The 26,796-nt window shown below is 52.7% G+C and overlaps 1 protein-coding gene across 1 annotated transcript in view; it reads right to left on the minus strand.

Annotated features, from left to right (window-relative positions):
• KIAA0930 (KIAA0930 ortholog) overlaps positions 1–26,162 on the minus strand; it is a 43,760-nt gene extending 17,598 nt beyond the window's left edge. Inside the window, exon 1 of the mRNA XM_012449476.3 lies at positions 26,083–26,162. Within this exon, the coding sequence (XP_012304899.1) occupies positions 26,083–26,146 (64 nt within the window). The 5' untranslated portion in view covers positions 26,147–26,162. The remainder of the gene's footprint in view (positions 1–26,082) is intronic.
• Between the last annotated feature and the right edge of the window lie 634 nt (positions 26,163–26,796).

Genomic DNA, 26,796 nt, shown 5'->3' on the forward strand with positions numbered 1-26,796 from the left:
GAGTCCAGTCTCCAGGCCCCAAGAGCCTTACTCTTGAGTCCTGGGTCCCCCACCCACCTTGAGCCATAACCTGGGGGCCAGGAGGGGGACAGCTACAGGGCACACACAGAGTGTCCCAGGCCCAGTGCTGGTCCCGCCTGCATATGCTCCCAGTCAAAACACACAGCAGCCACGTGGCCATCAGAAAACCCAATGGGCCCCACTGCTGCCACCACGCCATCCAGGTCAGCACCAGCTTGCTGGTGCACCAGCTGCCAGCCTGCACAACCACCCTCCACACCACAGCTAGAGAAACTGCATTTAAAAGCTCCTTTCCTGCCCCCTCCCTTGGAAACTTACCTTTGAATTCAGAATAAAGTGCAAAGTCCTCACAAAATACTTCACACCAGACCCGCACCCCAGCTGCTCCCTGGCCGCCAGACACCTGCCCCCAGTGATCTCAGGGCGCTCGTGCACCTGCCCCTCCTCTACCTCCAAGTTTCTTCCCTGGGATGTCTGCACAGGCAGCTCCTTCTGGTCCTTCCAGCTTCAGTTTCAACGTCACCTTTTCAAAGAGCCTCTCCTGACCCGACAGAAAAGGTGCCCTCGGGTCCTCCCTGTCGTAGCACCTTGTTTTGCTGCCGACACAGCCCTTATCAATACCTGGGTTCCTGTAGCTGTCTGCTGTCTGTCCCCCAATGTACAAAAGCATCCCAGGAACTCCATCTTGATCACCAACAAACCTCAGTGCCCAGATCAGTGCCAGGCACATAGTAGCACTCCATAAACACAGCTCGGATAAATGGATCATCCCAATTTCACAGGAAACAAGCTCTGGGAGGTGGGGCAACTTGTTCAGGCCCCCGAGCAAGGACAGGGCCCAGCCAGGACTACCACCTGAGGCCCAACCTCACCATGTAGAGCACAGGCCGTGGACTGGCCACTTGTCTTCAGCCTCGGGCCTCTCTGCCTTAAGATCTCCCAGAGAAGCCCCATTCTCACACGAGGCATAGGCTGAGCCCACCTTGCTTAGCTCTCCCAGGACTCACCCACGGTGGAAAACGCCGCTAGGCTGCAAGGAGTTGGTGAGTCTACCATGCACTGAACAGGCCTGAGGGACAGGGAGACGGCACCTGGGCCGGCAGATCCTCACAGCAGTCAAGTCCCTGGCCTCCTGCCCCACCTGCTGCCACTATGGGAGTCAGGAGACACAGCACCAACAAGTCCCAAGAGGAACAGGGGCTTCAAGATTCACTATAAGCCATAGAATACCACACAGACGCTGGCACTGATGTTACCATTTGAGTACCAGCATGACAAACGCAGCAGGAAGAAACACATCACCTGCAGGGAACCACATACAGGCGGGCACACACACTCGTCCCGTATCTACCAGGAAGCAAAAGGCCCTACCGTGGGAAGTGGAAGAGGCACGCATGGCAGAAAGAATTGCCAGAATGTCACTGGTGGGACTGTGAGTGGCAGGCATGGTGGCAGGGCATCTCCACGCCCAGGACACTCGAGGTCTAAAAGCAAGAACAGTCACAAAGGAAATGGCTGAGAGCCGCCCTGTTGAAACCAGTCAAAACTCCTCTTATGCCAAGAGAAGCATAACCAAAAACAAAAGCAACAGGAGACCCTGTGGAGGGAAACCCACTGAAGACTGGCGTCTGTGATATTAACAGGTAAGGGTCCACACCATGGCAACTTATAAAGGAGCGTACAACCCCAACAGATACATAGGTATTAATAAAATGCTGAAAAAGGCAATATACTAAAACAGAAACACAACTGCTTAACAAAAATATGGGAAACTAGAATCTCACCAATAACTAAAAATCAACTCACTAATAGCCAAAACTTCATACTAAAGACCAAGTTATCATATTTAAGAGAATAAATTTGGTCTTTAAAAACCAGTCCTTGGCCAGGTGCGTTGGCTCACGCCTATAATCCCAGCACTTTGGGAGGCCAAGGTGGGTGGATCACCTGAGGTGAAGAGTTCAAGACCAGCCTGGCCAACATGATGAAATGCTGTCTCTCCTAAAAATGCAAAAATTAGCCAGGCATGGTGACGGATGCCTATAGTCCCAGCTACTCAGGAGGCTGAGGCAGGAGAATCACTTGAACCCAGGAGGCAGAGGTTGCAGTAAACCGAGATCCCACCACTGCACTCCAGCCTGGGCAACAGAGCGAGACTCTGTCTCAAAAAAACAAAAAACCTAGCCCTTAGGAAAACTGCCGGATTCTCAAAGAGTTAAACATATACTTACAAAACCAGCCACTAGCCACTCCCTAGGTACCTATGCAAGAGAAATGAAGCCCATGTCCACACAGAGACTGGTGCACAAATGTTCACAGCATCTTTACTCATAATGGCCCCAAACTGGAAACCAGCAGAATGCACACGTCACAATAAAAACAAACTAGGGATCCACAGAACACCATGGATAAATCTCAAACTTGTCAGCTATTTACTGTAGGATCCCATTCACATGATGTTTCAGAAAAGGTAGAACCGTGCTGACTTAAAGCAGATGGGGGGCTGCCCTGAAACGTTCTGGATCTTGACAGTGGCACTGGTTTCACAGGTCTGTATGGCCATTAAAACTTACCAAACTTGGCTGGGTGAGGTAGCTCACACCTGTATTCCCGGCACTTTGGGAGGTCAAGGCAGAAGGACTGCTTTAGGCCAGGAGTTCGAGATCAGACTGGGCAACATAGCGAGACCCCAACTCTACAAAAAAATAAAAATTAGCTGGGCATGCTAGCACGTGCCTGTGGTCCCAGCTCCTAAGGAGGCTGAGGTGGGAGGATCACTTGAGCCCAGGAGCTCGAAGCTGCAGTGAGCTATGATCGTACCACTGCACTCCTGCCTGGGGGACAGAGTGAGACTCTGTTTCTAAAAGTGTATTAACAAATAAAGTTTAGGCTGGGCATGGTGGCTCACACCTGTAGTCCCAGCACTTTGGGAGGCCAAGGTGGGACGATCACTTGAGGCCAGTAGTTCGAGAGCAGCCTGGGCAACATGGTGAAACCCCATCTCTAATAAAAATACACAACTTAGCTGGGCGTGGTGGTGCACACCTGTAGTCCCAGTTACTCAGGAGGCTGAGGCACAAGAATCGCTTAAACCTGGGAGGTGGAGGCTGCAGTGAGTCAAGATTGCGCCACTGCACTTCAGCTTAGGTGACAGAGCGAGACCCTGTCTCAAAAACTTAAATAACTTAAAAACTAAAAAACCTATCAAACTGTTCACTCTGTATATGCAGTTTATTTTACATAAATTATACTCCAATAAAATTGTTAAGTCATAGCTGATGCTGGCAAGGGTGCACTGAACTGGAACTCTCAGATATACTGGAGAACAAAACGTAAGAAGCTAATGAGCATTTTCGCACTCCCATGCATCTACCTTATGGCAGGGTGAAAATTCAAAGCCTTTTGCACAAAAACATTTCACGTGTTACTAATGAGAGAAAATGATGTAACAGCAATAACTACATTGAAGACAATGAAAGGAAAGGACATCGTAATATCCTGCCATTACTGACTCCTCACCTAGGTAAAGCATGCCGTATATATTCAACCAAATCATCATCAATCTTTTTAAAGGATGGTTATAAAGACTACATGCAGGTACATGGAAATATATGTAATACGACGTTTAGTGAAAAAGCAGAACCCCAAGTTGCAGACACACCGAAGATGATTGTAGAACACATGGAAACACTAACGGTAAATAGACCAGAATGGTAGGAGCGGATGAATTTAACACAGTGCTTGTTTTCCTTTTTTTTTTTTTTTTTTTTTACTTTTTTCAGTCATAAGATTATACTACTTTTTCCCATGATGTACAACTTTAATATCATAAGACTCATTAAGAAAGGGGTGGGGGAGTGGAGAGAGAAGAGATTTCCTCTCTTCAGAGGGATGAAGGGAGGCAAACACAGACACACTCCACATCCAAGAGCCAGGAAAGGTCAGGACTGGAGGGATATCTCTGATTGCTGGAGGCACAGTATGACATTAGGAGTTGCAGTCAAACATATGTGAGCTCAGGTCCTGACGCTATCCCTCCCTGCCCAGGTGGCCAATTCATTCACCCTCTCTGGCCCTTATTGATTCCATCTGTCAGATGGGTCTTAAACCTGTCACCCTCCCAGAATCACAGGTGAGGACTTGGCTGAAAGTAAAAGTGCTCTGCTGGCTGCACAGCTCTGGCCACGGCATGTGGGTTGCTGGAGACCCTCTGCTCTGCTGCCCTGCATGTCAGAACCACTGCCACTGAGCATGGCAGTGTGGCCTGCCTGGGTGACGTCAGTGGGTCCCAAACCTTCCAGTGTCCTTTGGCCACATGGTGCAGTCACTGGCTGTGAATAAGCACACGAAGTACAACTGGCCTGTGTGGTCTGTGAAGTCACTGCTGACTCTCTCTCCCACAAGCAAACCCCTTCTCCCTTCACCCTTTCCCAGGGTCTGCTGAGCAAGAAATCTCCTGGGTCACAAGGTCTGGGAGCTGCTACTGCAGCACAGAGCCTCCTCGTCTCCAGTCTTCTCTGTCCCTTCTCCCTACCATCTTACCAGTCAGGGCTGCAGGTTTTCCCTACCCTCAAGCACAGTGGAGATTTATGGAAGCAGATGTGGCCCCTGAAAGCTGAGCCAGGCTCACTGTGGCAGCACCTCGGACAGTTCTGTGCCCACGGGCCTGCCTTCCCTCCTGGGTCCTATGGAGCCAGATTACCATCCAGTCTCCTGATCCAAGGCAGCCGTGAACACTAAATCAGTCAATACTGACCCACTGGTTCCTAGGGGAAATACAGGGTTAGGGCCCTCTGATCACTAATTGATTCAGCAACTGATCAATTAATAACCTTGCTGTATGTGTGTTTCTCTTTTAAGATACCTTATTTAAGGCCAGATTCGGTGGCTCATGCCTGTAATCTCATCACTTTGAGAGGCCAAGGCAGGCAGATTACTTGAGGTCAGGAGTTCAAGACCAACCTGGCTAACATCACAACCTGGCTAACATCACAAAACCCCGTCTCTACTAAAAATACAAAAATTGGTCAGGCGTGGTGGCAGGCATCTGTAATCCCAGCTACTTGGGAGACTAAGGCTGAAGAATCACTTCAAGCCAGAGGGCAGAGGTTGCAGTGAGCTAAAATCACGCCACTGCACTCCAGCCTGGGCAACAGAACAAGACTCTATCTCAAAAAAAAAAAACAAAAAACAACAAAAGAAGATACCTTATTTAATATATACCTTATTCACTAGCGTTGAACTCATGGCCAACAACAATCGACGTTGAATGAAGCTTCTCTAACACATGCATTTTCTCCATGAAGTACATCACAGCCATCTCATGCCCGGGACAGACAGCGCCTCAGCCCAGGGCCATTTAAATCACTGACTAAAAGCACAAACAATGTAAAATACACAGCACCAACTAGACTGCAAAAAGGACACTTCTTTACAGTGAGGACTAACACAGGAAGGTGAAGGTGGAGCATCGCCTTGTCCAACCTCAGCTGTTGGAAACGTGTGTCAGGTCAGGGACTTTTCACCACTCTATGAATGTCAGTCACTAATCAGTACCACGAGTACTGATTTAGAGGTTACAAATAAATTTCAGTGACTAAGTGAATCTGTAAATAATGACAATGGTCTGGACCAGGAAAACTGATATGTGCCAGGAATTATGGTGATCCGGCCGCCTCCCCTGCCTCAAGCGAGCGACCTGCTTTTGTAAGTCACTGTCTTCGAACTCCAGAACTGGCAGAGCCCTTTCCAGGCAAGTGACTCCAGGGATGACCAGGGGAGGGGGAATGCAGGAGGCGAGCACTAAGCCTGGGCCGCCCATGCCCCAACGTGGTGTCCGCCACCTCTGAGTTGCCACTGGTTTTCCTAATTCTGCACGACCCTGGATCAGTGATATAATGGCACCAACAGCTTAACAGCACTGGTTTCAGCAGCAAGGAGCATGATGACAGCTTGCGTGTGCCCTGCATCTTACAGTTTATTTATTTATTTATTCATTTATTTTTGAGAAGGAGTTTTGCTCTTGTCGCTGAGGCTGGAGTGCAATGGCACCATCTCGGCTCACTGCAACCTTGGCCTCCCAGGTTCAAGCGATTCTCCCACCTCAGCCTCCCGAGTAGCTGGGATTACAAGCATGCACCACCAAGCCCAGCTAATATTTTTTTTTTTTTTTTTTAATTTTAGTAGAGATGGGGTGTCACCATGTTGGCCAGGCTGGTCTCAAACTCCTGACCTTAGGAGATCCGCCTGCCTCGGCCTCCCAAAGTGCTGGGATTACAGGCGTGAGCCACCGCACCCGGCCTACACTAGTTTATAAAGCCCTTTCACCCATTGTCTTTTCAGATCCTCAAGGTAACTTTATGAGGTGGGGACAACCTCAGCTTAGTTTCAAACTTCAGTCTTCATTTTCTTTCTTTCTTTTTTTTTTTTTTGAGACGGAGTTTCGCTCTTGTTACCCAGGCTGGAGTGCAATGGCGCCATCTTGGCTCACTGCAACCTCCGCCTCCTGGGTTCAAGCAATTCTCCTGCCTCAGCCACCTGAGTAGCTGGGATTACAGGCACGCGCCACCATGCCCAGCTAATTTTTTGTATTAGTAGAGACAGGGTTTCACCATGTTGACCAGGATGGTCTCAATCTCTTGACCTCATGATCCACCCGCCTCGGCCTCCCAAAGTGCTGGGATTACAGGCTTGAGCCACCGTGCCCGGCCCCTCAGTCTTCATTTTCAACCAAAACTTGAGACTCTAGTGGCTAGATGATATATGCAGGAGCTGAGACTCAAACCCAGTCCCTCTAACAGAGCCCATATCCTTCTTCTGGATAAGCCTTCATCCTTATCCTTATCCTGGCCCTGCACAAGGATTCTCCCGGCTATGTTACAAATGCAGAAACTGAGGGAACCAGGGGGTCGCCTGGTGAACAGCTAAGAAAGCAACTTAGACTTTCAAACCTCCCCTTCCCCAAAATTCTGAGTTCCCCATGGGGGTGGGGTGCTCACGGGGGCCACTCTGAGCCCTGAAGCACCCTCAGGGCTTCCTGGGATATCCTAAGAACCCCTAGAAGAATTTCAGACAAGAGCTTCATGCACAGGGGCTGTAGGGTCCGCTTCCCAGCCGAGTGCCAATTTAACATAATTCAATTATTTTCCACGGAGATGGTTCTTCAGAGGTACACTGAAAAGGAAGAGAAACGTTTATCTTTCAAGGCCTTTCACATGAATCCAATCACAATATGGGATGGGGGAAGACTTCCTCAGATTGGAGGTTCAAGAGTAGACTGGATTCCCCTTCCTGATGCACTGCCCACGTGGGTAAGTTACTTAAGCTCTCGACCTTCAGTTTCCTCATCAGTAAAATCAGAGCTGCTGCCTCCTATGGTTACCATGGAGACCACATGAGCTCCCACACAGTGCTCAGCAGTGCAACAGGCACTTAGAAATGATGAATGACAACTGCCACAGTGGTTCCTATGACAACTTGGAATATTTTCCATTAACCAGACCCTGGGAATAATCATGAATTAGATTTTAGAAGGCATTCCTTGAAATCCACGCCAATCCTCTTCTAAACCATTAAATCACACAAGTTAAGCAAGTCATGGTAAAACCCTAATTAAAATAGTTTATAGCCATTAAAAATGATGGTTCTGTATTAAATAGAGAAAAATGTCCAAGAGTTATGCCCCAAAAAAGTATATTAGCACAGCAGGACAAGAGGTGATTTTTTTTTTTTTTTTTTTTTTGAGATGGAATCTCACTGTCACCGAGGTTGGAGTGCAGTGGCATGATCTTGGCTCACTGAAACCTCCATTTCCTGGGCTCAAGTCATCCTCCTGCCTCAGTCTCCTGAGTAGCTGGAACCATAGACATGGACCACCACGCCCACCTAATTTTTGTATTTTTGGTAGAGACGAGTTTCACATGTTGCCCAGGCTGGTCTCACACTCCTAAGCTCCAGCGATCCCCCAGCCTTAGCTTCTTAAAGTGCTGGGATTACAGGCATGAACCACCTCTCCTGGGCCAAGAAGTGATTTTGAGAAGGCAATTCTACCAGATCTACAAGAAACAGGCAGCTAGCTTCAGGGCTACTCACACAACTTTAGAGCCTAAGAAATATGCCAATTATTTTTCACAAGAAGGCATAATATTGATTCCAAAGACCACACACACAGAAAATTACAGGCTAATTTCATTTACGGATGTCAAGACAAAAATCTTAAATATAGTATTTAAAAGAATCCATTAACTTATTAAAAATATATGCTATTGGCCAAGCAAGATTTAATCAGGAATAAAGAATGGTTTAGGCAGGGCTCGATGGCTCATGTCTTTAATCCCAGCACTTTGATCATTATGTTCACTGCTATACACTTAGTTTCCAGCAAACAGGAAACAAGAAATATTTGCAAATGGAAGAAATGAAATGAATTAAATGATTAACAAAAGCAAGGTGGTATCAGTACATGACTGGACAGATCAATGGAGCAGAAGAGAAAGCAAAAACACGTAACTCAAACACAAAATAACTGAGTTTTGGGTTTTGTTTTTTTTTTTTTTTTGAGATGAAGTCTTACTCTTGTTGCCCAAGATGGAGTACAGTGGCATGATCTGGGCTCACTGCAACCTTTGCCTCCCAGGTTCAAGTGATTCTCCTGCCTCAGCCTCCTCAGTAGCTGGGATTACAGGCGTGTGTGACCACACCTGGTTAATTTTTCTATTTTAGTATAGATGGGGTTTCACCACAGTGGCCAGGCTGGTCTTGAACTCCTGACCTCAGGTGATCTGCTCACCTCGGCCTCCCAAAGTGCTAGGATTACAGGAGTGAGCCACCACGTCTGGCTAAGAGTTTTTATGAAGATAGCACTTCAGATCAATAGGATGCAGATTTTTCTTCCACACTTGGTTTTGGGACAAGTGGCTTGCTGAGGAAAAAGAATAAGGTTGGGTCCCTGCTCGAGCCAAAATAAATTCCAAACAGATTAAAACTTCTAATGTTAAAAGTAAAACTATAAAAAAGAAAAGCCATGAGAGGATTTTTTATTCCCTCAGATAGGGAATAAAATATGTTTCTAAGGAGAACATAAGAGCCATTAAGAAGAATGATCAATCAAACTACATAAAAATTTTAAATTTCTCTCTTTTTATTTGAAACAGGGTCCCACTCTGTCACCCAGGCTGGAGTGCAGTGGCACAATCACTGCAACCTTGACCTCCCCAGGCTCAAGTGATCCTCCCACCTCAGCCTCCTGAGTGGCTGGGATTATAGGCACATGCCACCACACCCGACTAATTTTTGTATTTTTTGTAGAAATGAGGTCTCACTATGTTGCCCAAACTGGTCTCAAACTCCTGAGCTCAAGTGATCCTCTTGCCATGGCCTCCCAAAGTGCTAAGATTACAAGCATAAGCCACTATGCCTGGCTCAAAATTAAAAATTTCTATAGGGCACAAAAATACCCACAACATCCCCTGCAACACACACACACACACATACACCATAAACAAAGCACAAACAAATACCACACTGAAAAAACAGACGAAACTCTTAAATGAGGGCAATTTCCTTAACAAATACTAAGTTGTAACCAATGCATAATAAAATGGAACAGAAAGCAGGAAATATAAGTGGTTTTAGAACACAAAAAGACACTCAACTTGATACAATAAGAGAAATGTAAATTAAAGCTACAAAATTCTATTTTCCACCTATCAGATTTGCAAAGATAAAAATACCTGATGACACTTCAGGTCCAAGAGGATGTGGGGAAACAGGGACTTTATATCCTGTAGTAGGAACGTAAACTGCCAGAGACATCAGACGGTAAAAATCACAAATGCGTTTTACCTCTGACCCACAACCCCACAGATGAATTTTTCCCTATGACCTCACTATATACCACCCATGTAAAATTCTGTATTACAGCACTGTTGGCAAAATACTGGAGTTGCCCTATCAATAGGGAAGTAATTACAAAACTAACCATAAGACATTCACAGAACAGAATAGTATGCAGCAAGTAAAACAATTGAAGCAACTCTATCTGTTCTGAGAAGGAAAGTTCTCTAGGATAAATGAAGTGAAAAATGGAGAGCAGACCAATATTAGAGGTTTTTCTCATTAAAGCCAATCATTGAAGATGACTCAGATGCTTGCTATGCACAGAGCATGCCCAGAAGTGCAGACTGGTGGGCTGGGAGATTAGAGTCTGTGGAAGAAAAGGGAAGTGAGGAAGCCAGACTGTCAGGGTTCATCCTGGCTCCAGCAGTTCTGGTCATGTGACGGACAAATCCCAAACTTCTTGGTGCCTGTTTCCTGACTTGCAAAATGGCAGTAACAATGGTATCTACCTCCTGGGTTGTTGAGAGTTTAAGTTAGTCCATCCAAATGAAGCCTTTAAAATTGTGCTGGCACCAAGCCAGCACCTAGAATCAGTACGAGATAAGCACCCAGGGTCAGCACTGAGCCAGCACCCAGGATCAGCACCAGAGGAGCACCCAGGGTCAGCACTTAGCCAACACCCAGGATCAGCCCCAGATAAGTAACCAGAGTCAGCACTGAACCAGTACCCAGGATTAGCACCAGATGAACACCAAGGGTCAGCACTGAGCCAGCACCCAGGGTCAGCACCCAGGGTGGGAAAGTATTTACATTATTACTAGTATCCTCCTGGCCTCTGGAGAGAGAAACTATGGAAGAGAAAGAAGACTCCATGTTTTCATTAAGAACCTTCTCATACCTTTTGTATTTCATACCCTGAGCAAATTTACCTATACAAAAAAAAGTAATCAAAATATTTTTAACAATGCAATCACTTGGAAAAATGCTCATGGTAGAGGAAAAAAGCCAGGACACAAAATTACACGTAAATACTTAAAGGAAGGAAACTGTCTATTTTAAAAAATGCCTAGGAGAAAAGACTGAAGGAATTACAGGAAACATGGTGGTGCAGTACACAGATCCTCATCCTGCAAACAAAATAAAGACAAAAACGAGTGAAGCCAGAATAACTTTATCCTGTTTTTCAAATATTCTGCAGCATGCTTACAAATACACCCAGGCTTCCTGTGTGCCAGGCATGGCACTAAACACTGGAGCCTGGCATTCTTGATCTCACAACTGAAGCAGGTTTTATTTTACAAATGAGGACACGGCAGGAGGGAGACTGCCCGGTTCCGCAGCTGGCTGGAGTTGGCACTTGAACCCACTCATCCTCACATCAGTCTGGAGCCGGCTTCCCAGTGCCCCTCACCAGAGCACAGAGGCGAGCAGGATCTCATGCGATCCCTGCCTCGCCGCCAGAGCTTCAGGGGAAGCAGGATTTATTGGTAAGTAACACAGACAGAAGTGAGATGGTGGCTGCGGCAGGGGCCAGGAGGGAAGGAGGTGGCTGGACAGGGAATGCCAGTCAGCTGGGGACTCAAGGAAAACTATGGGTCAAGCAGGCAAAGGTGGACAGAATTCAACGCTCCACTGGGAAGAGACTGGTAAGGCTAGGACGGTGGAGCAGCCCTGGGGCCAAGGACGTGGAGTGGGAAGCAGAGCTGGAGGGGCCGGGCCCTCCTCAGTGGGTCAGGGGTTCTATGTTACCCCCAGAGGGCTGGAGACCCCGAAGGGTTTGGTGGGGAGGGGCTGAGAAGGCATCTCTGCTATGGGGTAGCCTGCAGATGCCAGGTGCCTGTCCCGGGACTGTCTCGGTCAAGGGCCTCTCGAGAGCACACCGGGCTCAGCAACAGACTCCACTTGGCCCTGGCCACGGTTCAAAGGTGGGGGTCAACTGGCCTCTTTGGGGAGAGTCCAGGAGGTCCTTGGCCCTCTGGAAGCCTCTGCACCCAGGCAGCCAGGGCCGAATGAATGGGCTTCTGTGGCCCCTCAATAGGCCTTTCATCCACTCGTGCCTCCCAGAGCCTCTCCCAGGGCCTCTCCAGCTGAGGGCCTCCCTCCCTCGGGGCACAGAAGACAAAGGGAGGCCCCTGGCTGCCCTGACAAGGCACGTGGAGGATGGGAGCTGGACCACTGCATCCCCACGTGAGCAGGGCCATGGCTGGGCCCTCTCCTCTGACCCAGGGAAGTGTGGGGTCTCCACAGTGTGAGCCTAAAACCCCTGCCTGGTTCCACATCTTCCTCAGGAAGAAGCCAAGGCTCCCTTGCCATGCTCTCCAGGTAGCCCCCGACATCTACTGTGTGGTCCCTAACGTCCTGGTCAGCCTTGGCCCTTCTTCCCCGACCAAACACCCTGTATCCCCCTGGAAGGCCTTGCTTCCACTCACCAGGTCTTGACCACGCCACAGGGCATAGGACACTGGCACAGGGCCCATTCCCACTTGGCCGGTGCAAGTCAGCTCAGGTCAAGCTGACCTCTGCTGCCACCCCCTCCAGGTGCCTTTCTTACCTTCTCACCCTGGCACTGGCTTCCCTGACCCAGCTGTGGCCCTCCAGGGCATCCCAGGTGCTGCCAGTGCCCACATACACCTGACCGTGTTGCCTCCCTTGATCTTCACAAAGATCCTGAGAGGTAAGAATAGTTCCCTTCATTTACCTGATGAGTACCTTGGTGTACAAAGCCTGAGCACCTGGTCTGCAGTCACTCCGCTGGCATGAGGCAGGGCCAGGCCACAGCCCCACCTGCCTGCAGAGCTGCTCCCAGCACCATGTTATGGGCTTGTCACACTGGTTCCTGACTACCTGTCCTGAGGGATCCTCCCAACCCAGATAAGGCCCCTTGCTGGCAGGGCATCTGGAACTCAGCGCAGGCCAGTATCCACCACAGGGAGTCGGTGAACGACAACAAATAAACACAGGGCATGGCGAGCCCCATCCTCAGTGCGCTCAAAGAACACACGGCAGACTCTCCACTCACCCCCAGCTGCTGGCAGGCAGAACTTTAATCATGGGCCTGTCTTAAACTTACACAACATAGTGAAATCCCTGAAGTGCTTTCACAACCCCAGACCACATCTGTGACCTCCTCATAGCCTCATTTTACACTTAAGGAAACCAAGGCCTTAAAGTCTGGGTACCCTGCAAGCTGGTGGGGGCTGGGCTTCGTATCCAGTTCTGTGGGCCAGCTCTGCCCCAGGCACTGCGTGAGGTCCTGGGGGACAAAGGGGAATAAACCCCGACCTCAAAGTGCATTGTATGGGTTGGAGGCTCTGCTGGATTGGAGCTCCCATAAAGTGTCCTTTATCCTCCTCCAACCAGCAATTCCCACAAACCCCTGCCAACACCTGTGACCACTGCACCTGCCGCCCACACCCCACAGTTGTTTCCAGACAGTTTCAGTATCTCCTAAGCACCATCATCAAGCCGCAACAGTGGCTCCAGATTCAAATTCCCATCTTCTGTGAATCATCCTCATGGGGGCCTCATCCAAGCTCCTAACTCACTACTCTGCTCAGACACAGAAAATGCTCTCTATACAACCAGCTAACCGCTTCCTGAGTAATTTCTCAGGCTTCTCCTGACACCCACGCAAAGGTGCCCCAACTCAGCCAGGAGCCGGCACCACCAGCTTCCCCGCCCTTTCCTTCACTGCCTGGGCTTGAGGTCACCCAGCCACTGCCCAGTCATCATTCCACCTCCTCCCACCTCCATGTCAACATGCTCTGTGGCTGGAAGTCACGAGGAAGTCACAGAACCCTTGAGCCTTGAGGCCCACCCACACCAGCCAGCTCACAGTATCTGCAGAGATGCCAAACTCCAGTGGAGGAACTCAGGCCACATGCTTCAACCACTCCCTCACTCCTCCACTCCCCACTCACTGCCCAGGCCCTGAGCTGGGAGCCAGACACACAGCTGGACCTGTCTGCCCAGTACTACTCAGCCCTGCACCCAACACCTGGCCCACACAGGTGCGGAGTGTGCAGGCCCACAAGTACTAGGTGCAAGGCGATGATACACCACACAGCACAGGGACGCAAGGCACCTTCTGGGCCTTTCTGCTGCTCTGCCTTCCCGGGGGTCTCAGGCCCCTGCTCTCTACAGGCAGTGTCCTCTCGGAACTGTCCGCTACCGCACTAACCCTCATTTCTCACCCTCCTCTACTCTGACTTCTGAGACCCCCTTCATTGTGAAAACCAGGAGGGCTGGGCTCTCATACACTATGCCAGGACAGGCCCACCCAGAAAAAAAGGGCATCAAACACCCTTCCCCGGAGAAAGGGGCATGTTTGAGCATGAGAAGGGCGGCCCCAGTCTCGAGTCCAGGATAATGAGGTCCAACACACCCTGCTGCTATGGGACCCTGCACGAGTGCTCTGCCGAAGTCCCACTGTCTCCCTCTGGCAACAGGGACAATGCCCTTCTCGTCACCGGGCTGTCATCAGAATAAAACGCTGCCGACACAACACTGGCAGAAATGAAATCCCCTCCGTAAAGGGCCGGCAGTTGCTCTGGCTCTGACCGTCCCTGGGAGAGAACGGGCCCCACTAAACTTCAGGGAAGGATCCTGGACACAGAGCCTTCTTGTCGCAGCCTCTGATAGAGATGACCTCATCCCTGCACCCTGAAGCAGAACGGCAGCTCTGGCTGGGGCTGATTCATTGGGGTTTGCTGCAGGAGCTGAGCAGCAGCTAACGAGCTCCCACTGTATGCGGAGGCAGCTTCCTCCTCCTCGGATCAGGAGAAAACCTGGAATCCTAGATCCACACCCCTGGCAGGCCGGGTCTCAGGGATGGCCCGGGTCAGCACCAGCCAATGCAGACAGCCTGTGGGCTGCCAGGATGGACCTCCAGACAGAGCTGGGGGTGTGGGGTAGGAAACCTACGGCCCAAAGTGTGAAGTCACAGTTCTTCACAGGGTTGTGGGACAACAGGGTTCCGATTTCCATTTTGTGGGGCCAGAGTGGGATGTGATTCTTCTCGCTTGTCTTGTTTCCTTCAAACCCCAGCACACACAGCGCCAACCTCCCTGAGCAGCTGCTCCTGCCTGTCCACAGTGCTTTTTACAAGTGGCTTGGTTTCAAGTGGTTAAGCGTGTGGATCGGTAAACATATGTCCCAGAACCTTGGCTGTGAGCAGTGACCAGGTCAACCTTCTTCTCCCTACTTCATAAAAGGAAACTGAGGTACAGCTCTGCATGACATGCTCTGAGGCTCTAGGTCTGACCCTCGCTCCCTCCCCCAGGTAGAGACAGAACAGTAAGCAGTCCTACTCTGCAAAGGGGAATGGAGCCCAGGGAGCTACAGTGACTTCCCTGAAGCCATTCATCAAATTACAGTGTGAACCTTCCCTGCCCTTTTCCTGCTGTCTCTGCTCAGGAGGGGCCCTGTGTGGGGAATGCCTCACTCAAGGGCCAGCTCCCCAACAAATGATCACCTCTTCACCAGAAGGAGCCCTCTCCACCCGTGCCCTCCAAACGAGACCCTCAGCAGCTCCCCCCGCCACTCCCAGGGGCCTGCACCAAGGCATCCATCTATTTTGAGCTTGTGCAAAGGACGCAGAGCCAGAGCCCTGAAGGGGAGCTCAGGGAGCAAGAGAGGGACAGGAACTACATACGGGGCGCTGTGCAGTGTCACAGCACTGGGGCAGGAATCAACAGGTACCACCAAGAACAAGGGGGGCGGTGGCGGATTCCACCAACGGGTCAGGAAGAAGACACAGAAGGGCCCTAGAGCTTAGAGCTGAGCCCCCCACCCACACCCTCAACAACAGGGTGAGGAGGGTGATTCCAGGCAGAGTGTGGAGGGGCCGTCAGGGAACCCTCTCCAACAAGTCTTATGGCTGTAGCTAAGGGGGTCAGCTTGGGCAGGTCACCAAGGGTCTTGGACTATATACCTGGCAGACATCAAGAGGTTCTTAAAGGTGTGAGCATGGGCCAGGCGTGGTGGCACATGCCTGTAATCCTTGCACTTTGGGAGGCCAAGGCAGATGGATCACCAGAGGTCAGGAATTCAAGACCAGCCTGGCCAACATGGCGAAACCCCGTCTCTACTAAAAATACAAACATTTAGCCAGGCATGTTGGCAGGCACCTGTAATCTCAGCTATTCGGGAGGCTGAGGCAGGAGAATTGCTCTTGAACCGGGGTGGGGGGTTGGGGAGGGGCAGTGCAGTGAGCTGAGATGGCGCCACTTCACTCTAGCCTGGGCTAAATATTAGAGTGAGACTCCGTGTCAAAAGAAAAGAAAAAAAGGTGTGAGCAGCAGGGTATGACAGTCAGGAATGGCCACAGTGGGGACACATGGGGCGATGCAGGTGGGGAGGGGAGACAGCCCAGGCACAGTCTGGCAGAGGGGCAAGGGAGGGCTGACTCCTGAAGCATGCACAGGTCGGGCAGCAAGTCAGGCTGAGCTGGAGGTGCCCGAGACACATACAGGTAGGAGCAGATGTCCCAGGGAAGTTGGTGATGGGGTTCAGGCCATGCTACCCCAAAATATGACACACTGGTATTTTAGAAAACAGCAGAAGCAGAAAGGTCCTCTCACCCTCCCCCTGCCCTTCTCCCTGAAGCAGGTCATAAGACCCTCATGTGAGAGGCACCCTCTCTATGTCCAGAGGAAAAGAACATCCTCATCTCTGAAGACACAGGGATTTGTTGAGGGAAGAATCTCAACAAAGAGGCCTCGCTAAGCTTCACCAGTTTATTACCACCAGATCATACTTCTTTATCCAAACTCCTCCACAACTACCTGCTTCTTTATCAAACCTTGCATAGAAAATAAACAGTTGAGGCCGAGCACGGTGCCTCACGCCTCTCATCCCAGCACTTTAGGAGACCGAGGTGGGTGGATCACCTGAGGTCAGGAGTTCAAGACAAGCCTGACCAACATGTTGAAACCGCATCTCTACTCAAAATACATAAAAATGAGCCGGAGGCAGTGGTGGGCACCTATAATCCCAGCTACTCGGGAAGCTGAGGCAGGAGAATCACTTGAACCCGGGAGGTGGAGGTTGCAGTGAGCCAAGACTGCGCCACCGCACTCCAGCCTGGGTGATAGAGATTCTGTCTCAAAAAAAGAAAATACACATGTTCAGCCCTTTTCTTTGGATCTTCATTTCCTTATGAAGGCTCCTGTATCAGGTAAAACTTATATTACCGTTTTCTCTTGTTAACCTGTCTTTTGTTATAGGAACCTCAGCCGTGAGCCTAAGGTGAGAAGAAAGGTATTTTTCATCTCCTACATTGACAGTGGGGCCTGGAGATCCGAGGGGTGTCTTGGACTGGTCCCAGCGATGTGTGTGGACAGGATACACAGCTGGGGGGTGGGCGAGTGGAGGCAGGGGGAGCAGGAAGCCAGAGGCATGAACGATCACCCTGTACCGGCCTGCCACCACACCCTCCCCAGTGAGCACCAAGCTCCCAGGAGTCAGGATCAATCCTAATTCAGCACTGCATTTCCAGGGCTCAATAAATACGACCTCCATGAATGATGCAATGGTGACTACAAATCCATAAAGTGTATCCTCAGGGGCAGAAACTGCAGAGAAGGCAAGAAATTAACAGGCACAAGGGTCTTGTATGGTTGCTGTTGCTGGAAAGTGGCAAGGTGCCTACGAAGCAAGGTTTCAGAAAGAACTAGAAGGTAGAAGCCCAGCCCAGGGCCACCTCACCCCAGGACCGCCTATCACTCCGAAGCCCAGTCTCCCTCTGTAAATGGGGACAACACCCCTCCTGCATTCTGCTCAGCACTGCTGTGAGGACACACAAGGGTGTAAAGGACAGCACTTTTCTATCATAATTACACGGATAATCCACGCACTTCATAAAAAGTAGATTGGTATTCTGCTTTTCTCCCCTTTCCCTGCCGTAAGTGTTGCTCCAAGTGTGAAAGGCATTTTTCAAGATTCAAAGCACATCCCAATAATAAAGCGCTTTTACATAAAGATACCGGACACATGGAGGAAGGGAACTCTGCCTGTTGCTCGCAGGCCTGGGTCTCCTCACCTGCACCACAGGGCAACAGGCGGCACTGGTGACATCAGGCAACCAGCCCTCCTGACTCGTCGCCCTGTTTGAGCCAGTCAGGGTTCACTCTGAGCCTCCCTTACCTGTCTGTGTCAGTGACAGGGCTGGGCTGGTTAAATTCTGGGACCCTTTCTGCTCCACCCCAGCTCCTCCAGGACGTGCTGTGACCCAGAGGACATTCTGCTGCCTGAGCAGGAATTCTGCTGCCTGACGGGGGCACTGAGAGCAAATTGCCGCCCTGCCTTGGGAGGGCCGAGCTCATCAGGCACAGGAAGCCCGGAGTCAGATCTTCTCCCAGGAGAATGCCCATCCTGCAGAGTGGGCCGGGACTGACTCAAGGGGAGGCTGGCCCACAGCCTCTACATGTGGCATGGCTGAGCTAGGGCTCTGTACCTGACCTCAGCCTCTGTCTCCCTGATGTGCAGAGTTCAATTTGACTCAGGGGCACAGGTATCTCTAGGGTAAGGAAAGGGTCCCATGGAACACTGATTTTCCCACCCACCTCCTGCCAGGTGTCAATGTCAATGACATTAAGGTTCATACTGTTGGGGCTCAGGTGGGTCCAAGGACAGGTGGCTGGGAGCAGGCCAGATCAGGAAGGTGGAAGAAGGGCATCACAGCCAGTCCCCTCCTGCTTCTGAGCCTTGGTGGCCCCATCCATCAAATGGGGGCGGGGTGGCAAACAGATAGTCCAGTGGCCACCAACCCAGGCTGATACACCTACCCAGGTACAGAGAATGCATTACACCACAGCTCCAGGCCCCACCACAGGAAGACCTTTCCTCAGATGCCCAGGTAGGGGGAAGGAGCAGGCATTTTGTTTTAAAGTTCCCCAGTGTTCTGTGCTCTGAACACAGTGCGGTACCGGGTGGGTGGACTGAGGCAGGCAGGGTGTTCCAGGGAGGGAAGGCTGAGGTTCAAAGCAGAACGAGGAAGCACAGGCTGGGCCGAGTCCCCCAGCACAGGCCACACAGGGCATGCAGCCCCTCTTCCAAGGAGTCAGTAGGCCTGGGTGGGAAAGGTCCCCTCAGCACAGGAGCTGCAGCCATAAAGGCCTAGAAGTGGATGTCACTTGAAACGTCTGGGAAATCACATCCGGTCAGAACGTGCTTCAAAGACTGACTTTGCAGAATAGCCCTGGTGCCCACCTCAGGGGCAGGACCTGTGCTGGGCTCTGACTCACCAGGGGACCTGGTGGTTGCTCTCAGGACACTTGGAGGGTGAGCAGGACGGCCAGGTTTGGGTGATGGGCAGCGAGCTCTGCCCTCCTAGGAAGCTGAGTGCAGCAGACCCAAGCTGCTGGAAACAACTGAGGGAAGGTCTATCCAACCCTCTGAGCCTCCGGTCTTCCCTGTAAGACACGGGCTAACTACCGCCTTGACGGGCATTATGAGATTAGATGACGTGTTGTTTACAAGTCCCACTTGGCCCTGCTTAGCCCAACACTGCATGCGGGACAGATCAGAGGGACAAGGGCCTCCAGAGCACAGCATGGGGACTGCTGCCATGCACCAGGGCTTCCCCCAAACCCAAACCCTATGGGGGAGAGCCTGGACTGGGACTTGCAGAGCTCCTGTCTGTGGTTGAATTCTGACACCCGGGGGCCTTGGCATAGGCTGGGTGCCAAGGTCAGCATGTGTACTGACCCCTGATGGGCAAACGTCTCTATTGTCTCTGAGGCCCCGGCAAGCTGGGGTGGCCCAGAGTGAGGGGTGACCAGGAGTGGAAGGTCAGTGTGTGTGCGGGTGCAGGTGGGGCGCCAGCCTGGCCTGTGCTCAGGGCTCAGCTTCCAAGCCTTGTATTCCTCAGATGGGGAAAAGGGAGGCCTCTGCTTCCTGCTCTGGGAAGACAAGCCTGAAACCCCAGGAGGAGAGCTCTCGGGTGAGAAGATGAGGTTGGAGAATCACAGACTGGCAGGGCACAGGCCCAATGGCTAGTCTGAGGCTGGGTCCTTTCTCAGTTCCTTGCACACCCTCGGCTGGGACACCCATCACTACCTTCCGCGGCTCACCTTCCTAGTCCACACAAGCTGTCTAAAAGGATTCATCTGAAGCCCAGTAAATACCCATCTTCCACCTATGGTTCTACCCCTGTCCTTGGGGGTCAGACAGCAGCCTCCAAAAAACGGCCTCCCAGGTTGCTAGCTTAAAGACATAATCCAAATACAGTCACCTTTGCATGTATTAGAAAGCTTTGCTGCGTTATTTAGAACAGTGAAAACTGGATCCAAGCTATGTTTCCAACCACATGAGACCAATTAAGTAAATCATTTTGTGCCCACCCCTCTCTCGGGCAGTCATTTAATGTTTAGAGTCTGAACAACATGGGAGATGTTTGAGGAACTTTAAGTGAAAAAGCGTGATTAAGAAACCTGTAGAGAGAAGATCAAGTATTCTTTTAAAAGCCTCTAGAAAGATCAGAGGGCAGGACTTTGCAAAGTTAATAGTGTGTCTCTGGGTAACTGGAACTAGGAATAATTGTTTCCTCTCTCTTCTATCTTCCAGTTTCTGTAACGTGCATATAACATTTTTTTATACTGGAAAACAATTTGTTTAGGAAATCCGAGGATGTTTTTTAACAAGTCTCCTGCTTGGGGTTTCTTTTCAGCAGCCTCATGGTGTGGCTGATACAAGCCTCCCTAGCTGGATGAAGGAGGCAAGGAGACCCAGGACAGTGAGGGGACAGCGCATGCTGTGGAAGTTCCTCTGCAGAAGGCTGGAAGCCAGAGGCGGAAATGACTCCCCAAGGCCACAGAGCAGGGCAGCACAGCGTCCTCACCCAGGCTGGGGGTGCCTACGCGGCCACTGCAGAGTCGTCCGTGCAGCTGTGGTCCTCGGCCTCTTGAAAGTGTGAGGTCCAGCGTCCTCAGGTTCCCCCGAAAGGACCCAGAGTCTCGGCTTCAGGAGAAAGCCTCCTGGGCTGCTCCAGCCCCAAGAACGGGTAGAGGCCAGAACCCACAACCCTTAAAATAGGCCCAGGAACCGAAAGAGGCTCTGCTGCCATGCCACACGGCCACTTCCTCCCCATCATGCTGTCCCACAACCAGCTCTGACTGCCTTGGGGTTGGAGGGCCCCAAGGAGCCCAGGGAGACCTTCTATACCGACTCAAAGCAGCATCAGGGCGCCAGTACAACCCCAATTCCACGTGTAGGTGTCGGGCCAGGCGCTTTGTATCCTGGACAATAGCAGCAGCCTGGTCTATGCCCGACTCCACGCCAGGGGTTTGTGCTGAGCCTGAACCTGCCGTGTCTCACTCACTCCCTGTCACTTCTCTCACACAATCCCCAAGTCCCTAGAGAGTTTGTGGTCTCCAGTCAATAGATGAGGACACTGAGGCCCGAGGGCTGGAGTGCTTACCCAGGGTTCACAGGCTTCCTCTTCAGTGGTGCCTCCCACTAAAGGCTCCACCGGGCCTCCATCACTTATGCCCAGCTACACCTGGCTTAGCAAAGTGACAGGGGTCGGGGGGACGCGAAGGATGAACAGCACTCTTCCCTATCCACAGGCCTGGCACATGTGGGCATTCAGCACAGAGGCAAGGCTCTCCCCCTCACTCCTCTGGCCCATTCCACGAGCCCTCCCAGGACGGCTATTTGCACCTGATGGGCCTCAGCTGGAATCGCAGCCCTGTCACCTGCCAGCTACGTAGCCTTGCGTACATCACTCCCCTCCCCGAAGCTCAGCTTCCTCACCTGCAAAATGAGGTCATGACAGAACCTATCTCTCCGGGAGTGGGACTCAAGGAAACACGGCAGGTGCCAGGCACTAGCTCGCAGCAGGCACCCAGCATTCTCAGCACTGATGGCCCCTCCCGTGCAGCCGCCTCACAAATCACACCTGCAGGGCTCCCCGAGGCCAGCGCTGGGAAATACCAAATCCTCAGCCAGGGATTACTCCAGCCTCAACTCCCACAGTCCCCCTTAGAGCCAAGTGAGCTTCTGTTCCTCCATCCACGCAATACCCAGCCTCAGCCCTGTTTGAAGGCTACACTGTCCACATACCCCTCCCGTGGGCCACACTGGCGGCTCCATTCTCTGTGGCCTCTGGCTAAGTGCTCACAGCTCCACTGAGGCCCTGCCTCCATCCACTGCGGCCAGGCTGCCACACAACCAGACCCTCAGCACCCTGAGGAGGGGGCTGGGTGGGCTTCACCTCTGCACAGGGTCAAGCAATTAAGAGCTTGGGCTCCAACAGGTTCAGCCACTTTCTAGCCTTGCAGGTGGGGCACATTACTTCCTCCCAATCAGTGTTCCCTCATCAGGACAAAGAGAAGAATAGAACACTATCTGCCCTGTAGGATTACTCCAAAGACAAAAGGAAAGAAGGAACATAAAACGCCCCTTCTGCTCTGCAGCACTCCAGACACAGGGAGAATCCCCCCAGGCCACCTAAAAGGGGGTTATAGCCCCAAACACCAGGCACAAATGGCTCCAAAATGCTCGGGCGAGGCAGGTCACCGAGGCAAGCAGCGGCTGCGGGCCCCACCCGCTCATGGCACCTCTCAGGACTCACACCGGGTCTCGAGCCCAGGTCTGTTCCACATCGCCTTACCAACTGTCAGGGCTGCCCCTGTTGAAAGGGGGCCTGCGTGCTTGCGCTGAGGTCCGGGGCCCAGGAGAAGGCCCAAGCCCTGGTAGGAAGTGGCAGGGTCTGTCCCCTCTTTATCCAAATACCTGCATTGCACACCTGGCTCCTGAATCACCTGAGTCTTCCCAGCTCAGAGATTCTGGAGCTTGACAGAAGCCGCCTCGGCCGGCCAGCCTGGCTCATCTGTGACCTGGAGTCACAAGCAGTGTCCTGTGGATGCAATACCAAAATCTTGCTCGGGGCAGCCACAGCCCCACTGCTTCCAGCAAGGTTTGTACTTCAGCTAACAGTGACCTGTGCTCCCACGGACTGTGCCCTCCCACAAGGCAGGGATCAGGGCCCAACACTCCTGCCCTCTTAGCACAGAGCAAGTGTGCAAGTCCTTTTGTACTGCAGAGGCTGCCACAAACAAGCCTCGAAAGCCAGGTGTGAACCTACAAGGTGCCTTTCATCACGAGAGCTGAGGACAATCCCTGAGCGACGACCCCTGAGCGACAATCCCTCAGTGCAGACCAGAGGGCCAGTAGCTTTGTCCCATCTTATAGATAGACAATGACTCAGAGAATGACAACCACTCAACCAAAGCCCAGCGTCTCCACCTGAGGCTCCCCTGACACCTTCAAAACAACCTCAGAGGACATGGCGTGGTTCTGAGTAACCCAAGCTTTCGCTAAACAACAACAAAAATCTGGGAGACTTAAATTCATTCATAAACCTAACAGGCTGTCACAGATGTAAAGTGGAGACGATCAAACACAACCCTGCCCCTGCAGCCTGAGAGGGCTGATGACTCAGTGGACACACAAGTGCTCCAGGGCTGGTGTTTGGGCTCCTATGCTCTGGGTGCCTGGGCAACCCCTGGGTCCCAGCTCCACTCTGCACATTAAGTTCCTAGTAAGCTCACCTCTCACTGAACACCAAATCTCTCATCTGAAAAATGAGCCTTCCTCGTTTTTTTTTTGTTTTTTTTTTTGAGATGAAGTCTCACTCTGTAGCCCAGGCTGGAGTGCAGTGGCACAATCTCAGCTCACTGCAACCTCTGCCTCCTGAGTCCAGGTTCCTCTAGAATAGCTGGGATTACAGGCGTACGCCACCATGCCCAGCTAATTTCTGTATTTTTAGTAGAGATGGGGTTTTACCACGTTGGCCAGGTCTTGAACTCCTGACCTTGTGATTCGCCCACCTCGGCCTCCCAAAGTGTTGGGATTCCAGGTGTAAGCCACCGCGCCCAGCCAAAAATAAGCCCTTCTAAGAAGTTAAGATTCCCATCTCCATGGCCCTCCATGCCCTGCTGGTCCAGAAAATAATTTTCTTACTTGTTTGATAAATGTTTACTGGGCACCGGCTCCGTATGTGCCCTATGCTGGGCACCAAGACGACTCAGACTGGGTAGGCTTCAAAGGCCTCATGTGCTAACTGGGGAGACAGCAAATAGACCATGACAGGGCCACAAGCGTCCTGACTGTCCTAACGACATACCTGCCACAAAGAGAACACAGGCAGAACAAGACTGTGTGCCTGGGAGTTGGAAAGAGTTCCCGGAGAGGCAGCATTGGAGCTGAGACTTACAGGAAAACTTACAGATGCTCGGGGGGCAAATGAGTAGGGGCAGCCTTCCGGGCAGAGAAAACAGCAGGTGTAAAAGTACAGTGCTTCAGAGCCCTGCAGGGACTGAGTTCAGCAGCAGGGTAAGATAGGAGACCTTGCATGTGCGGGAGGCCAGGAGAGGAGACAAGGAACTAGCGTGAGAATCATAGGCACAGAAAGGCCTGGCTGGGGACACTAGGGAGTGGAGGGCAGGCTCTGGGGTCAGCCTGGCAAGGGGTTAGTCCCAGTTATGCTGCTTCCTCATTGCTTGTTCCTGGGCAGGCCTCCTGCCTCTCTAACCCTTAGGCTCTTCATGGCTGACAGGGAGACTATACTGCTCCCTTGCAAAGTCAGTAGTGTGTCAGGATTAAATCTGCAGCATGAGTAAAGCACACGGCACATAGTAAGTGCTCAGTAAATGCTAGGTGCCATTTTCACTGTTCACTGTTCTGGGAATGGCCCTGCAGCCTCCTTGGGGGAGGAGGCGGCTAAAAGAGGAGTGAAGGTGCTCACAGGTAAAGGTGGTCAGAGGACAGATGTGTGTGGAGAGGGGAGTGGGGAGGAGCTGCCTGCAGCTGCTGAGCAAACAGGGCCAAGTGGCCTACAGCAGACGGTCCCTCAGATGCATCCCAGTTCAGATATTCTGTGCCAGGTGACAGGTGGACCTGCCAGGGTGGCACACAGTAGGTGCTCAATGACTGTCTGCAGAATGAATTAATGAGCATCCTCCAATGTCTGCTCAAAACTAAATTTTGACACCTTTTTGGAAAGAAACCATTGAAACCTTGTCAACCACTGAAGTTCTTGTCCATTCCACTTCATAAGCACTCCCCACCCCCACCCCTTCATGAGGAACACTCACCCCAGGCAGGCTAGGTTGGGGCCTGCTCACTGCTCAGCCTGCCTCCTACAAAAGGGATTCAAATTTACTTCCTCTCCCCACTCCAGCCTCCAGGGTGTGGCCTGCTGAGGGACCCTGAACGCCTGGGACTGCCATGTTCCTGTGGCTGTGTGACCCTGGGGGTGAGTTTGCTCTCTGGGACTCAGTTTCCCCAATGGTGAATAAAGGGGCCACTGAGTGAATCTGGAAGGCTGACATTCCCTACTCAGTAATGCTGTCACCCCCTCAGAAATCCCCAGCCCAGCCTGGGGGTGGGGTGGGGGGTGGCTGACAATGTGGTATGAAGTCATTCCCTGCACGGAGGAGGGAGGGGTCTTTTTCATGGAGAAGATGACAAACCTGAGATGACAAAAGAAGGGGCTTCTCCTGGGCTTGAGTCTGGGCACGATCCATCAGTAATGGATTACCTCACTGGCTGGGAGACCCCACCCACACCTGCAGTCCCAGGCCCTTCCAAACAATACGAGGCTCCCCCACCCCACACCCACCAGCAGATCCATGACTTAGGACCAGAATCACACTGAGAGAAAGCAGGCTCTGCCCCTCTGCCAAGCGGGCGGATTCGGGGGCCCACTGCCCAACAGGTCCCTGGATACAGCTAAGGGAGGAGAGGGGCCGGCGGGTGCAGAAAGACAAAGGCTTCGGGAAGCAGGAGACAGTGGCCAGGGCACGCTCGCAGGGAGGTCCACCCAGAGCCCACGAGGGCCCGGCCCTGCCGCGCTGGGCTGAGGGTGTACCCAGATCCCACGCCCACACTCCCTGCGGCCGCGCTGAGGGCCCAGGGCGGGCTTCCTGGAGAAGGAAGAAGACCCGCAGAGACACGAAGAGGAAGGAGGGAGACGAGACAGAAAACCGGACGGACTGACACAGGGAGACGCCGAATGAGACCCGGGCACAGGGGTGCGGGGCGCTCGTCGGACCAAAAGCAGAGACGGAGACCCAGGGACGCACGCAGACCCAGATGCAGGGGCGGGGGGCGCATGGAGGAAGACAGGGCACCCGGGGGACCCAGCGACCATGACACCCGCACAGAGACACGGACGCGCAGAGGCCGCCCCGGAGACACTCACCCCCGGACCCCACTCACCGAGGCCGCAGACCTCGCGGCGCAGGCTGAGGCGGCCGCGCTCCTCCGCTATGGCGCGCAGCATGTGCTGCAGCGAACGCTCCTCGGCCTCGGCGCCGCCCGCAGGCTCGGGGGCGGCGGCGGCGGCAGCGGCGGCGGCGGCGAGGGCGGGCGGCCCAGCTCGGAGCCCCGCGGGCGCGGACGCCGAGGCGCAGGCCCGGCCCGGCGGCCGCGCGGAGGCCATGCCGGGCCCCGGCTCATCGCCCGCGCCGCGCCCGCAGGGGCCCCCGGCGCGCCCCGCCGCCCCCGCCCCGGCGCAGCCCGCCGCGAGCACCAAGGAAGCCACAATCCGCCTCTGTGCGCGTCGCCGCCGCCGCCACCCCCGCCAAGCCCAGCACCGGCGAGCGCACCTCTGCGCTACCGCCGCCCGCGCGCCCCCGGCTCCTCTCGCCCCGCCCCGCCCCGGCCCCGCCCCTGGCCCCTCCCGCCCCGCCTCCGACCGGCCCGGCCCCGCCCCCGGCCCGCCCTGGACCCGCCCACTTCCAAACGGTCAGTCTCCGGCAATCTTCGGATGCCCCCGACTTCCTCCCTCAAACCGCTCGCGGAGTCCCGCCTCCACCCACTGTCCTGAAAGCCCCGCCGGCAGGATCACGCCTCTGAGCCACTCCGCCGCCCATTCAGGGCCCCTTTCTCCTCCCCCGCTGCTGCCCCGCGGGATGTTTACTCTGTCACCCG

This window comes from Aotus nancymaae, unplaced genomic scaffold, assembly GCF_030222135.1.
Source record: "Aotus nancymaae isolate 86718 unplaced genomic scaffold, 86718_ANA_hifiasm-v0.15.2.pri h1tg000076l, whole genome shotgun sequence".
Classification (NCBI taxonomy): Eukaryota; Metazoa; Chordata; class Mammalia; order Primates; family Aotidae; genus Aotus; species Aotus nancymaae.